Source organism: Triturus cristatus, chromosome 3_2 (assembly GCF_964204655.1).
Source record: "Triturus cristatus chromosome 3_2, aTriCri1.1, whole genome shotgun sequence".
NCBI lineage: Eukaryota > Metazoa > Chordata > Amphibia > Caudata > Salamandridae > Triturus > Triturus cristatus.
Genome location: NC_140584.1, coordinates 819045914 through 819061230, shown reverse-complemented (window position 1 = coordinate 819061230; position 15317 = coordinate 819045914). Strand labels below are relative to the sequence as shown.

The window sequence follows — 15317 nt, the reverse complement described above, 5'->3', positions numbered from 1 at the left end:
AAAGACTGGCCCAAACACTGCCTGCAAACATGCTGGAGCTGACACAGTGCTCACACTGTCAAGGTTTGTTTTGGTCCCAATCCAGATTTTGTGCCTTCATCCTTTCTATTCTGCCAGTGACTCTTCTGAAATACCAGAGCCCCCAAACTCAGGCAGTCTGCCCTACCTCCATGGGAATCCACATTTTCTTGATAAGTTCATGTCTACACTACTACTCATTTGTGAAAAACTCAAGTAAAAGCCTGTGAAGAGGTTTTCTACTTTGGCTGACTGTGGTTATGCTTTTTGAACCTGGTACTCCATTTTAATTGACCATCGGGTCTCAAACTGGTAGGTTATATTCATCTAGTCTTCTTAAGAAGAGACATGGCCTAATGGCCAGAGCTGACGAATTTGGAACTGAGGAACCGGGTTTGAGTCTCAACCTCGGCTCAACATCCTGTGATTCTGAGCTATTTATTTAAACTCCCCGTGCCTAAAAGAAAGTGTAATGTAATCTGGTTTTCATGTAAAGTGTTATAATGCCCTTGGTCCAAGATCGTGCAGTATAAAACTAGCAAAAAAAAGAATCTCAGCGGCATCATCACAGACAAATGTCTGACTAAGAGCAGGACTCTGGAAGTTATTTTACCCTGAAGGCTGGGCACCAACCTGGCCTTTGGAGGGAACCCTGCTGCTGGGACCTGCCCTGGAAGAAGAGGAGGCTGGGCTGCTTGGTTTCAGGAGAGTTGACTCCTCACCAATTCGCAGTTGACTGAAGACTGTGTGGAGTAATCTTTAGGAAGTGAGCAAAGATTAAAGCCTTTCACCACTGGTCTTAAGTTAAATGAGCTGGGTCGATGTGTTTCCAAAACTTTGAACATTCTTTCTAGCCCATCCAGTTTGCTGTTATTTTATTTTTTTGCAGTTTTATATAGCGTGACCTCGACCCGAAGATATTGCAGCGCTTTACATGAGCACCAGTTACATTAAACATGGACAGGTGGGGGTCGTGTAACTAGTTACTGTTATTGTGGTTTTAAGGTGTGGCTAGTCCATAACCGTAAATCGAATTCCCGAGTTACAAATTGGAACTGGTGAGCGCTATGAATGTCCCATGTTCAATGCACCACCTACCCAAAAATGTCAACCATAAACAATTGTTCACGAAACCTAGGCCCCTAAAAGTTTGTCAATTCAGGGACACTGCGGGTGCTACTCTAAATGCTGTACCAAGAGTCCACGGTTTTGTCACCACAACATTGGGGATCACCTGGAGCAGTAACTGGTCAGTCATTGAAATGTGTCCATTGCTCACCTTGTCACTGACCATTGGACCCCAGTGGACATATAGACTGGCACTATACAACCATAATGTTTCTTTGGGCGGGAATGCCTGTTCACTCTTGGGTGATGGGTTTTGAAAACGTGCGTGCATTCTACTATTAAAAGCAGATTTTCCTCTGTCCACGCTGTACCCAACTGTGTTGTCCATCCTTTCACAACCTGATACTAGGACAAATGACAGACATGTCATTACAATCTTGGCATCACAGAAAGGAGTCAGGCGCTTCTAGTTCCACTGACATGCCTGGAAGTTTCTGAGAAGAGCTAAGAACTCAGAAATGTGCTCCCATCGGATAACATTGTCAACAGAGACGCACATTATTGGAATTGCAATGCCTTACTGCAAAAAGTATATAAAACTGAAATCGTGTGTCAGCCATGGGCTAGAACGTACTTGGGCCCTCTTTTTTGAAGGGGGTACGAGGGTTCGGTTTAGCTGTTATACTTCTCGTATGTAAGTAAAAACGTACTCTTTAAAAGCAATAGCTCTGACTGGACATTGAGTTTATAGGGTTTTATCACTGTTTCATACAATATCTGAACTCTAAACCAACTGCCCTTCTAAGCCTTCACTACCCGACCTAGCTACCCTTGGAGAGTCAAGTGTACCAAGGGTGTATCCTGGTTATCGAACTGAACTAGAATGCTGTAGTACCTAATGCCTTGGGACACTTTTAGAAAACGACAGTACCTTCAAAATGATGGTGCCCAGTAACCAATGCCTGCCACAGGACTCCAGGAAAAGGTCTCACAGCAGTTATTCCACTTACAATAGATCACAGAAACTGGGTGTAGCTTCAGTCACCCCCGTTTTTAACCTATCGGGTAGGTTCTCACCTAAAGGGGCAGGATCGAAATCTACATCTTCATGGCTCTGAAAATATTGAGTCACCATCAACTCCAACAATATAAATAGAAAAACAGATAGAAAAGTAAAACATGTATAAAAATAAAAGCCAATTGAAAAGAGTGAATTTTGAGAGTACGTTATTTGAAGCACTGATGACCCCTGACTGAAACGCGCTGCACATCTGTGGCCACTATTTCAGAAGGCTAGTTAATTCTCCTCACTGTCGCATACATTGATTGCAAGATTCGATATGTTCAAGTTTTGGAATCACAGAGCATATTCAGCTCGGGTATCATATGGCCAGATCTTACACTATACATTGCAGGCTTGTGAAGAATGATGCAATGTTGTTTGCTTGAATTTGGGAAATCATTTCCCATTTCAGCAGACCAGTTCCCCCTCAGCTGAAGATTCTTCAGTAGTCCCACTGAAACATTGCATCAAAGAAATGTTTATAGTAAAGCTGTGTGTCAACAAAATTGTTGCCTAGGATGTTATAATCTAGGCATGAAGAAGCAGGTCCCTATCTAGCATCCACGGTAGAAAATCAGTGCCTCTGGTAACAAAAGGGCAGGAATGGGCGATGACCATTATGACTCTCACACTTTTCTGTCTAATGGGACACGAAATATTGCAAATATTTTCTACAGTATAACTCTCCCTGAAACCTTTCAGGAGTGTTGAGAACCTATTTCATGCATCAAAGCCTTGTGTCTCAAATTAAAATGTAGTGTGATGTCTTCAGCTATCTGTCAATTGGTACCGAAACGTGTTTTTAGTCCAATTCTATGCAAGCTGAGGTTGATAGGTTTGCTATGTGTTTCACGAGCTACATGTATGGTTGTGTCTCTACAGAGACCAGACGGAATTGAGCATGCTATGCAAGTATTCTTTTTAGTGAATTGAAAAGTCAGCTAATAAGAATAGAGACATTTGGTTGAGAAAACTGAGTTAAAGAACTATAAGAAAACTCTGGCTTGGCTGGGACACTTGTTGCTAGAAAATTAAATCACCCTTGAGTGCTACAGACCCCACGTGAGGTCAAATATGCTGTAAAAGTGCACCCAGTAAGTTGAGTAGACATATATCTAGTGGATGCTCATTTGGCTGTGAATACTAACTCTACATCTATGAGAATACTGTAGCTTGCATGAAAAGAACATTAGCTATGAGACTCCTGCAGTACGGTTGTATGTGACTTCATTAAAAAACACAGTTTCGTGGAATGCCATTACTGAGAAACTATTTCAACTAAACTGTTAAATGGAATTTGAAGGCTAAATGGCATTTACCATTTCATAGAGACCAATTAATAGCAAGTCTTTTTTTCAAAATTGGCTTTTACATGCTTATGTTTTAAGGTATAAGTGCAATGGTTGTATTCAGAATCATTTTTGTCTGAGGTATTATTTCAGTACTTAATATCTTCTACATTGTCAAACAATTACTTTTGATGCTTTTAATTCACTGACCGCTCACTACGCCTAAACACCATTCATGCCTGACCCCTTCACACGTCTTACCCATAAACCCCCACACAAACCCATGCCAGATCCTTAAAAAACCCTCATCACACCATCCATTCCAGAATCTTAAAAACACTTATCAACCCCTAAGCTCCACCCCTCCCTGAACCCTAAAATCCCCTTACAATTCCTAAACTCCATTCATCCCTGTACCCTAAAAATCCCTTTTCACCAGATAACCTTCACCCATCCCTAAACGCCTAAAACCCCTTTCGCACCTCTAAACTCCACCCATTCCTGAACACTAAAAACTCTTTGCCACCCTAAATTTACCCATAACTGAACCTTAAAAAACCCTCACCAGCCCTAAACTCCATCTGTGAACCCTAAAAAACATTTAACACCGCTATACTCCACCCATCCCTGAACCCTAAAAATGTCCTACCATCCCTAAACTCCACCCATTCTGAACTTCTAAAAAACCATCAACAACCCTAAACCCCACCCATCCCTGAACCCTAAAAACCCCTTTCTACACCTGAACTCACCCCTTACCCCTAAAATCCCATCACCCCTAAACATTACACATCCCTGAACCCAAATACCCCTCACTACCTATAAACACCATCCAATTTTAATATAATTTAAAAATGTCCCCTAAAACTATCTTTCCTTTAAAAAGTTTCTTTTAATTTTCGATGTTTTGTATTTTCGTTAAATTGTCTTTCCTTAAAACCGGTTTTCCATTATTTGGTTTCCTCCTATGTGATTTCTCCGTTTCAGTTTTTCTATTAGTTCACATACATCACTGCGGTACATCACGTTTTTTGTTTCTAAGCATGTCAGGTAACTTATTCCTAATGTAAGTTGCCTCCAATAAAACCATCTTGTACAATATGTCACTGGAAGTTATTAACATGAAGCCAGCCCAGTGGGTGTTCAGCATACACACCCTTTTCAGAGATTTACAGAATGAATCCAAAAAGGACACTCCAGACATAGTGGAGGAATCCATACATCTGGATTGCAGTGTAGGATTGCTCAATGGGGACGGCTTTCAGTGGTTGAAGTATATAATGGACTTAGCTAAAGTGATTGAAATAGAACTCTTTCAATACCTCACAGGACCTGCCTGAGTCTTCTTTTAAAAATTATCAGGTCTTGTGGAGGGGAAATTTAGTTTTGAATTTGTTGAAAAGCCACTGCTACTAGCTTTCATTTATTCAGGCGCCATTGGTGACTCGCCTAATGTCCTCAGGCATCGTCCCTGCCTATTTTAACACACTTATAGGCAAATGTATGCAAGAAACTGTTTCTGTTGAATGGATTTGGTTAATTATTTTACCAAGTAGTATTCTTTCAGCTGCACTGTATGTAACATGAATTTGGTGCAATTTTGTTACATAAATGTAGGCTGTGTTCCCATTTTTTTACATGAATGAATTCCTTTTGGAGGAAGAACCCAGAATATACTCTTACTCCCTCCCCCCCGCCCCCCGTTTTTGATATACTAACTGAGAAGGACACACTGCCCCAGCACATGATCTACATCGAGTGAAGTCAGAAAGGAGTAGCCAACTTTAGATGTACTTTCTCCCTCTGTATTTAAAAATATTCTGAGAAGGTCTTGGGAGGGTTTCTCTTATTCTCTCCCCTCTGAAGAGTTTCTTGTGTTTTCCTTCTGTTTTTCACTCATTCCTCATCTCAATGTTTATTCTGGATCATCTCTGTCTCCATTGTATCTGCTGTCTGCCAGGTGTAATCCAAACAGATTAGACTGGACCATTTCACTTGGAAGGATCATTCCTAACCCCCCCCCCCCCCCCCGCTGATATTTTTAGTGTCTGGGTTCGAAAAGATTTTACTCTGGTCATACAGTATCCTCTTCAGGTAAGCCTGGTTCAGGCATGGGAAAAGCCTAATTTAGCAATTTTCATGTCGGTTGAACTGGAGGGGGCAATCCTGATCTCTGCTTTTCTGTCGCATGCTACTCAGTAGTGTCTCTCGCTCGCAATCTCTCTACTCTACCTCACTTTTACATCTCAATCAATCAAAAATACTTTTATTTGATTTCATTAAAATCATAAAAGGGTGGGCGTACCACCATGTTTCATAAAAATGAGGATCAACATTTAAAAACTAGAATTTAAGAAGAGACAAGAGTTGTAGGACTGTGAAGAGACAGAAGAGGATTGAAGCTAAATCGTGTAAACAGGCAACAAATAGTTAAGAAATTAAAAGTTCTTTTGCCTCCCTTTTCCAAAAGTTTGTGACATGATGAAAATGTACTGGTCGATTAGCTGCTAAATCATTAAAAAGATTATATAATCAGTGTAATTAAACAGCTGTATACCATTATTTTCCAGCTGCTTTTGTTAAATCGCTGTTTTTGTCCAGTTCTTTTGCCGCTATTTTCCAAAAGTTTATAGGTCTGCAGGACAATTGAATAGACGTCCCCCCGAGGCTTTTTATAACTGCTGCTCTGCATGTACTTATTTGTGCATTTCTTAGTGCCTCCCGCAAGACAGTTTTCCTGATTACTGATAGTGCGGGGCATATACATAGGAGGTGCAACAAAGACTCGTCCCCCTGTCCACATAGTCGACATTCTTTAGTTGGCCATGTGTGTTTCCATTTGGGGGTCAGGTCTTTCGTGGGGTATTCCCTCAGCCTCAGCAGCGTCAAATAGTGCTTTTTATGATATGAGAAGTGTTCAAACAGGTACTGTTGGGGTTTTAGAGTCTGGTACGATTGTATCACTGCCCATACGTGATGATTTTTTTTTTGTTATGGCTGTTTGATCGATTAGTAAGGATGTTCGTTTGATCACTTTTATATCTTTTTCTCTTCTCTATTTCTTTTTCCTCTTATTCTATCACTCTGACTTTCTCACTTGCCACCTGTCTTTCACACAACTTCCTTTTTCCTTCCCTGTAATGTTTATCCATCTCTTTCTGGGTCTTTTCACTTTTCTACCCAAACCTAGCTTTAAGGCTGTCTTCATTTACTATTCAGCTTTGCGTCACAAGTTCTTTTCTCATCTCCTCCATCTCTTTTTCTGGCCTCCCATTCTTTCCCCTCTTTATCCCATCCTCCATTACCTTCTATACAATTGACCATAACAATTTAAATTCTGAGACGAAAAAACACTCTAGTAATATGTTAAATAAAGCAAAACATTTCTTATTAACATCAACAGACCTAAGAGCACTTTATCCACAGGTTACAACCCAGAATCAAGGCACAAGGAGCAAGAATGGGCATTTCCATGGTGTTGCTGCACACTTTTCCAGTCATGCAATTTGTGGGCTGGTGTGTTGGTTAGTGTTTGAAGCAGAGATATTTTAGTGTGTAGGGGTGGTATTTGGGAAGGCTAGAACAGGCTGCAGTTTTCCAAAGGTACAGAGAGATGTTGCCAACTTGGAATCAAACAAAGACAGCTCTAAACTAGACCAACCAACAGTTACACCAACCAATAAAGATCCTCTGACCATATTCGGTGAACTCTTCATCTTCTGTCATTTGGAAGCAAGGCATGAAGGGAAAGCAAGAAACATACAAGCATTGTTACTGCACAATATATGCAATTCTCCATTTAGTAATTTGCAATGCTGAGAATCTTTAATTGTAACCAATACCATGTAGATTTGCTGGCGATTTGTACACATTTTTTTTGGTTAGTTTAACTAGTAACACCCTTCATTGCCCTGATGTAATATGCATGATATTGGCAATCCTTACTAAAGGCACCCACAAGCCAAACAAGCATTGGCATAGCCAATAATTCTTGCCTTTGGGACCTTATAAGTATTTAGCCATTCAGCACATTATCCTGGGGTTTGTGCCACCAAGACCCGAATAGCTATACAATTACTACACACTGGGCCATGCAGTCTGATTCAGGAATACATGTTTGCCGCATGCTTCTTCTTCCTGGGCGGCATTTGGGAATTAAAAGCAACGGTGGGAGGCTGGGGGTGAATTGAAACCAACTATGGGTGGGTGGGTGAAAACTGAAAGCAACTATTAGAGGATGAGGAGAAGTGAACCTAGTGATGGGAGCGGTGGGGGTGGGGGGAATTACAAACAATGATGGGAGGGTGGGAAGGTTTGAAAACCTGGTTCCCAAAACAAATGGTACAAGCCTGCAGCAGATCAGCAGGATTGCTCAATGGGGAATGCGCATCAGGGTAATCTCGTGATTCGCAGATACTCCGTTAGCAAGTAGGGTGGATATGTATTATCAAAGATGACACTCTCTTTCGTTCTACTGCCCCTGGCCACTGGGCTCTCGGTGCTACAGAAAGTGTGTCTCTGCAACTATAACCATGCAAAACTGCAGCATTGTCCAGCCCTCCACACTCTTCTCCAACTCCAGGCAACAATTCTGGCAAGAATGCTACTGCAAGGCTACTCATAATGCCTGGTCCTCCCACTTTCTTGCTTCTGTAGTAATTAAACGCATTGACTTTTTATACGTTTTGGTATAAAAGATGAAACTTCTAACTGCGCACAGATCCCTCTCACAAGTCTGTGCTGAAGTCACGCTTCGGGGGCATATCCTGTCTAGTGATTCAGCTTTAGAGATGGAAGCCAGTAGTTTTGGGTTCAAATCGCCACATTCTCAAATGTGCAACCTGTAAGGCATTGTGCACAAGCAGTACTCTTCACATGGCTACCAATTATTAGAGCCTAACGTCAATGTTTCTGGAATTATGCTGCAGCAGCAGCTTTGGACCAAATTATGCAGCAGGTTTACTATATTATATGGCAAGGAAAGGCAAATTATGTGGTGTAATGCAGCACATTTTCCGATGTTATCACTTCATCATTTTATTTTTACTCATGTCAACAATGTCTGGGCAAAGATTTCACCTCATTATTACCAGTGTAACACCCAAACACAACAATAAGCAACTGACAAGTGATCAGCCAACCTTTGTAAAGTACCTTCCACTGCACAGCAACACGTGTCACCACGTTTTTAGTAACTTTTGATCCATTTGAGCTTGAAGCAGAAGTTTTTGTTAAAATCTGCAGTTTATGCAACGTATGATGGATTATGTGGCAAATCCATACTTACCTGGACATGCTACAGTGCAAAACTGCATAATTCCAACGCCCTGCCAACAGTCAATTTAGCTGGACATATAAAAAAAATGTTATTGCTGATAAAATGTTCTGTAATGATGAACAGCAAAGTTGCACCATCCTTTATTTGGGTCATGGGAAGGAGACCGGATGTTCAAGGAGTACATAAACTCTGCAGGGTCGCTTTTCTTTAAAAAATATAACATATAGGAAAGTGAAAGGTTGATGTTTATTGTGACTCAGACCGTGGGCAAGACTTCTCCAGTCACTGAAAGAAAAAGCAGTTAAACCTTGCAGGGCGGACAGGGCTCGCAAGAGACAGAAGCTCATTCTTCTTTGACATTTTGCCTCATGCGCTGAATCCCAATCCCTGAGCAGAAAATCAGCTACAGTCCAATGACACTAGCCTTGGGATCCCAAGTAACAGAAGCGCTTCAAAATTAGAAGTGTGTGTGTACTTAATGAGGCAGGAAAGCGGCTCCACAAAAGCCGGACACTGCATTCAGTGTAAGTGTAGCTCGTCTGCCTCAATCAGGACCATCCGTTACGCTAGTGCATTCCCCTATAAATTTCTCTGAATTAGTGTTCTTTGTGCAGAGGCGGCTCCTCCGCTAAGGTGGAGAAGCGTCGCTCCACTGTTCTGGGTCAAAAAGGAAAAAATAAAATAATAGCGCATTGTTATTTTCGTTTTATTTTTCCTCCATTGCTCAGCTGGTTAGGGGGCAGGGTGGGGCGGGCTAGACTGTTACAGAGGAGCAGGGGGAGGAGTGGTGCCACTCTCTAAGTGTGCATGACTGTTTAGCCAGCCGTCTTGGGGCGGCCAAACAGTTATGCGCGCTGTGCATGTTCTCCACCAGCCTGTATTGCACAGCCTGGGTGGAGAACATGCCCAGGCATCTAGTCACTCTCTGAGCAGCGACCCACGGCGCTCAGACATATCAAAACACTGCTATTAGCAGTATCGTGATTGGCTTGGGGAGTCAGGAACCCTGGATGCTTCTTGTTCCTGCTTTTTGCCCCTGGAAGCCGGCGAAGAGGATCGAAAGGTGGCAGCTGGCAGGTAGGTAAGTGATTTAAAAAAATATTTCTTTCATTTCTCCCCCCCTCCCCCGTGACCCGCCTCTCCACTGCTGATAAGTAGCAGCCGCCACTGTCTTTGTGAAAGCTTTATTTTTTGCTGTGAAGTTTTAAAACATTGTTTTTGTTAACAATGCAAAACAAAGAAATGGACAAATTGAGTAGGTACTGAGTAAACCGCCCTGAAAGCGCCATGAGCCTTGCAATAGGTTGGTAAGCACTAACCAGATACCAATACCACACGTCATCAGCAGCACACAGTTCCAGTGTGGGCTTTCTATTCATTAGCATGATGCAGCCTGGGAGCGGTAGTCGAACATCACCACAATTATAATAAGTAAGTGGCAGAAGGAGTGAGGAACAGGAGTACTAGGCACAAGGGGGAGTGTGAAGAAAATGCAGCGACATAGGAGGAGGTGGGAGGGACAAATGCTGTGCTAAAATGCAAGCAGCTACAGGTGCCGAAGCTGAACACTGGCAAACAGTAACAGAAGCAGGTACCTAAGAAAAAAACGAACAGATAAACAGCCAAAGCATAAAGGTGCAGTACTTGGTCCCTGCTCCATGGGAGGAAACAATAGACAAAAAGGAGAAACAAAAGGAAGGATTCACTACTAGCAAGATAGCATTTTGGAAGGACAATCTAAGCAACAAAAAGCAATGTGACACTCATCAGCACTGCTGGCAAACAGCTACAGCTGCCTATAACCAAACTCTAAAACGAACAGTCTGTGGAAAACCCTATCTCTTTATTGTTAGAGCTTACAAGACAACAACATCCAGTGTGTTGTTGTCGATTACGTTCTCCAGAGCACAGGCTTTGTGAGAGTGAAATACAGATTTCCAAGGACACATGAAATTTTTTTATTGGAAAGCCATTCATTGTTTTTTGCCTTATTGCACTGCTGTGGAAACTGGAATTAAGCAACTACTTGGAACTAAGACAAGAGTCTCTGAATTTATTTTAAAATATCACATCATATCATCTTTACTATGGCACTTTAACAAAAAATAAATGTCTTTTTATAAAAATAGGGTCAATGTTGTGTGTTTTCTTTGCTGTACTAAAGAGTGCAAGCTCTGGTTATACGTTATAACATCTAGTGATGGTTTATGGTACAAGAGAAGGGCCAGTCATATATTATGATATGTTATTTTTTTTAATATCCTCATTTAACTTCAGGAACCATAAAAGGATTATAACATTGTTGCTTGTTTAAATGTAACCTTTTATTTCTAGCTGGCCCTTAATTTTGGGCTAGGTAGCTTAAATATACAGTTTATTTTATGACATGATAAGATCACGAGCACATACATTACACAGAATTCAAATGTACCTTCTTTGAGCTCCTCTGAAAAGGGGATTTGAAATAATGCAAACAAAAACAAAAATTTCAATTAGGATGCATCTATAACATTGACATGACTTTTGTACTGAAGTCATATTAAGTTCTTATAGTTTGCAAAAAAGTTGTGAGGAATTCTGGCCGTCACATTTGTACTTTCTGAAGTTACATATTTTGGGGCACATGCTTCAAGCAAAATACCGGTCGCAAATGGGCCGATTTTCAGAATTGGCCCGTTTGCAACCGGTAAAATGCAATTTGCTATGCATTAAGCCCAAAGGCATTCACAAAACAGGAAATCACAATTTTTGCGATTACCTATTTTGCGAATGCAGTTAGGGAATCGCAAATTGTATTTCCCTAATTGCGATGCATTATGCAATCGCAAATTGCATTTTTGCAATTTGGAATCGCAAATTACCATCAACTTCAAGTTGAAGGTAATTTGCAATTCCTTAGAAAAATTTATGAATTGCATTTTTCTAAGTGCCATGTGGCGCACACACATGCCCTTAGGGCATGTGTGTGCGCCACATGTGCACATATTCATGTTTTGGGGGTGCGTTAGGGTGGCCTTTAGGCCCCCTAGCACCTTTGAAATTGCATTAGCAATTTGCGAGTACCTATTTGGTACTCGCAAATTGCAAATGCTGTCCCATTCATTCCTATGGGCCTCTTGGCCCATAGGAATGAATGGGAAGGAATTCCTAAATTGCGAATCGCTATTTGCGATTTGCAATTAAGGAATGTGTAGGAATAGCTTATATTTTAGCAAAACCTACATGCATAGGCAAGTGCAATTCCTAAATAGCGATTCCTTAATAATCGCTATTAAGGAATCGCAATTGCTTAGCTTAATGTATGTGCCCCTTTGTGTACTTTGTACAAGTTCACCTCCAGATTTCCTGCAAAACATGTTTTGGATTTGAGGCACACACCTGAGATGTCAAGTTACGTCTGACACCATTCCAGGCACGCCCTGTGGCCAAATGGGGCCCTGACTAGCTGTCCACAACGACCAAGCTTCAAAGACAGACAACCAGAGCCAATGCACCCCAGTATCACCCTTTGACAGTGCGGTCAAATGATCCATGACATCAGCCATTCCCTCAGGACTGTTAGAGTCCACCACAGCTTCTTGCCAGTTCCAAGCTTCATAGCTGCCAACCAGCAGCAGATAGTCAGAATTATGCAGTAGCATCTACTGGGTATGTGAGGTCAGGGGACCTCTGATGTCATGTTCTCCCACTAGCCAATCACATCCTACCTTCATGACTTCCATCAACAAAGCAGCTAACAATAGCAAAGCCTTCTTCAAAGCGGTCAAGCACTGTCTGAATTCACATACAGACCTTCCAATTTCCCCAAAGTTGACAAACACCCTTGCATCAATTAGCGCTTCCCAAAGAAGATCAACAAATCAGATGCCACATTGAGAACACGAAACCGATATCTACATTAAACCTTAAGTCCATTGCTACAGCACCCAATGTACTGCCTTTAACTTCTGATGGCATGCTGAACTTACCAACTTCCTGAACTTGCTGAAGGCCACATGATATCAATCTTATATTTTACCTTTATCTATCATTAAATCTTACAAGAAATACATTACGTCCCTCCTTAATATTGTCCACTCTACTCAGCCAACAAAACCTCCCCAATGTCCTCAAGACAGGGCTTATCCATCCCCTACTGAAGAAACCAAACCTGGACCTAGATAATCTCTCCAACGTCTGTCACTACACCTGACTACCTGTCATTGAAAAACGTATCAGTCTCCACCTAGTTACAGGGACAGATCAGAAAAAACAATCTGCAGGGTCACCAATCAAGATTTAGGCTATGCTGGAGCACGGAGACAGCTGGTCATCAAGTAGTTAATGTAGTCTTTCTCATCAATGACAAAAATGTCCGTTCCCTCTGCCTTTCTACAGCCTTTGACACAGTATACCACCAAATACTGATCAACATCCTGGAAACATGCAAGGACTTATCTTGCACAGTCCTGTAATGGTTCTCTTCTGAACTAAACCAACCACTGTCCCCATCTGCTGCATTGTACCCTTGCGTTCCATCCTCTTCCTCATCTTTTTATGCTTCTTCAACTAATCCCTCAAATCTATACTTGAAGACATAAAGATCTATCAACACACTGACAACATGCAACTCTACCTCAAAATTTCCTTTACCAACAATATTCAGTGATTTAAAACCCACTTTGAGCTACTCAAGATTTGAATTTCAAGAACCTACCAAAAGATCAACCTAACCAAGACTGAATGTATCTTGATTTCTATCAGTTTCAAAGATCCACACATTCAATCCTGGCTCTCCGACATGAGCACATCTATATGGAAGCAACACTCTACTTAACGGCCTTGCAGACACCGCTCTAGAAATTCTGAAAGCCCTTATACATACCGTAGCAGTCTAACCAAGGGCTTGAAGAAGTTTGACTAAATCACCTTAAAATGCTCAATGGACTACATTGACTTCCGCTTCATGTCTGTATCATATTTAAAGCTGGTTCCGTCACATAAAAGCCCCCAGAAATGACATCTTGTCATACCTGATCTAAACACTGATCACTTCAAATGGACTGTGTCACACCATAAGCCAAGATATCATCAAACTGGATATATAGGTGCAAGACTGGAAAATAGGAGACTGGAGGCCTTCTCTATCTATGCACCTATCATGTCAAACAACGGCCACAAAAGTGTTGGTACTGCTTCAAATCTTCTGCATTCCAGAAATAAGCCGAAGACGCATCTTTTCAAGGAAAACTGCCCGACCCTAAACTAAGTAGTAATCACTTGTTACCTGCATCTTATTAACGATCTGATTCATATTCTTGGTCTTTAGCCTTTTTTCAGCCATCCATTGCTTCCCAGCTAGGTTTGTGCTATACAAGTATCTCTACGTACATAGAAGAATCTTAACAGTAATGTGTAAAATGTGTTTTTGCATGCAGAGTTTTCTGAATGCGAAACCTATATTTAGCAGGAATTTAGCCTGCTTTATTTTTTAAACTTTGCAAAGTTCACAAAGTTTTCAAAGGTTTAAAAAATGGACAAACTGCACAAGGCAAGTCCAGAAATGTTGCATATCCAGGCAACAGGGCCAAACCAATGTGCACATCAAGCAAGGGCATCAAGGGTTAGGTGCGGGGGGAAACAGTGGTCTATTCAACCACTATCTGCTCCACTAGCCATGGTGCGGCAGCAACCCCTCAAACAGAGGACATATTCTGCTTTGCGAATGGTTACCAATAGACAATGGCAACTGGTAACATTCAAATGCTTTGTGACTCAATATAAAGCAATAAAGTATGTGGTCCAAAGGGCACATCAGTTCACCCACTTATGAGTGAAGTAAATACATTTGCATTCCTTTTGATCAACCCTTCCAGAGGGGGAAAGACTGTGGTGCTACTTAGGGCAAATCTTTCCTGTCACAAGGGGAAATCCTCAGACTTACCTAAAGGCTTTCATATTAATTTCAACCATTCTAAATTGTGTGGTGCTGCTATGGATGACACATGGCTTGATATACTGAGAACTCTAGGACAAAGCAGTGATCCATTCCAGTAGCCAAGCATTCAAAGCCTGGCAGGCCATGCCACTTCCAGGCAATACCTACTTTGGCTGCGTTAAGATTTGTGTGAAGAAGTGCATGCATGTGTCTATCTGTATCTAAAGCAGATGAGAAAAGAGCAGATGGTGCAGGAATTCACTGAAGGAAAGTGTGGGAGACAGTTAAAACAAAGAGTACCAGAGGCACAGGGGCAGCATACAAGATAATCGGAGGGGCAATAAATACCATAGACAGTGCTAAGGGAACAGGGGCAGAAGACGCGGGTGTTGACTGAAGGAGAGGGCAGGAGATACAGAGACACTGAAAACAAGAGTGCCAGGGCCACAGAGACAGGAGCTGGCTCGGTGGGGGCAGCAAGTAAAACAGACAGTGACAGGGGAATACGCACAGGAGACATAGGAACTGACTGACTGGAGAAAGGGGCATGAGGCTGATAAACCAGACAGTGCAAAGGGCACAGAGGCAGGCGACATTGGGGAGAGGGTGTGACGTAATGCCAGAGCTCCTGACTTTGGAACTGGGGAACCAGGTTCGAGTCCCAGGGTCAGCTCAACATCCTGT

At 41.8% G+C, this 15317-nt stretch overlaps 1 protein-coding gene across 8 annotated transcripts in view; it reads right to left on the bottom strand.

Annotated features, from left to right (window-relative positions):
• Positions 1-15317, bottom strand: part of MPP4 (MAGUK p55 scaffold protein 4) — a 397034-nt gene that overhangs the window by 128303 nt on the left and 253414 nt on the right. For 3 of the 8 annotated variants that reach the window (XM_085648977.1, XM_085648983.1, XM_085648980.1), the window contains 2 exons: positions 11148-11162; positions 7116-7157 (listed from right to left, as the gene is read on the bottom strand). The exons of 1 other annotated variant lie outside the window; for it this stretch is intronic. In XM_085648977.1, coding sequence (XP_085505103.1) covers positions 7116-7157; positions 11148-11162 — 57 coding nt within the window. The remainder of the gene's footprint in view (positions 1-7115; positions 7158-11147; positions 11163-15317) is intronic. 4 more of the 8 variants (XM_085648978.1, XM_085648982.1, XM_085648979.1 and 1 more) reach the window with 3 other exon arrangements.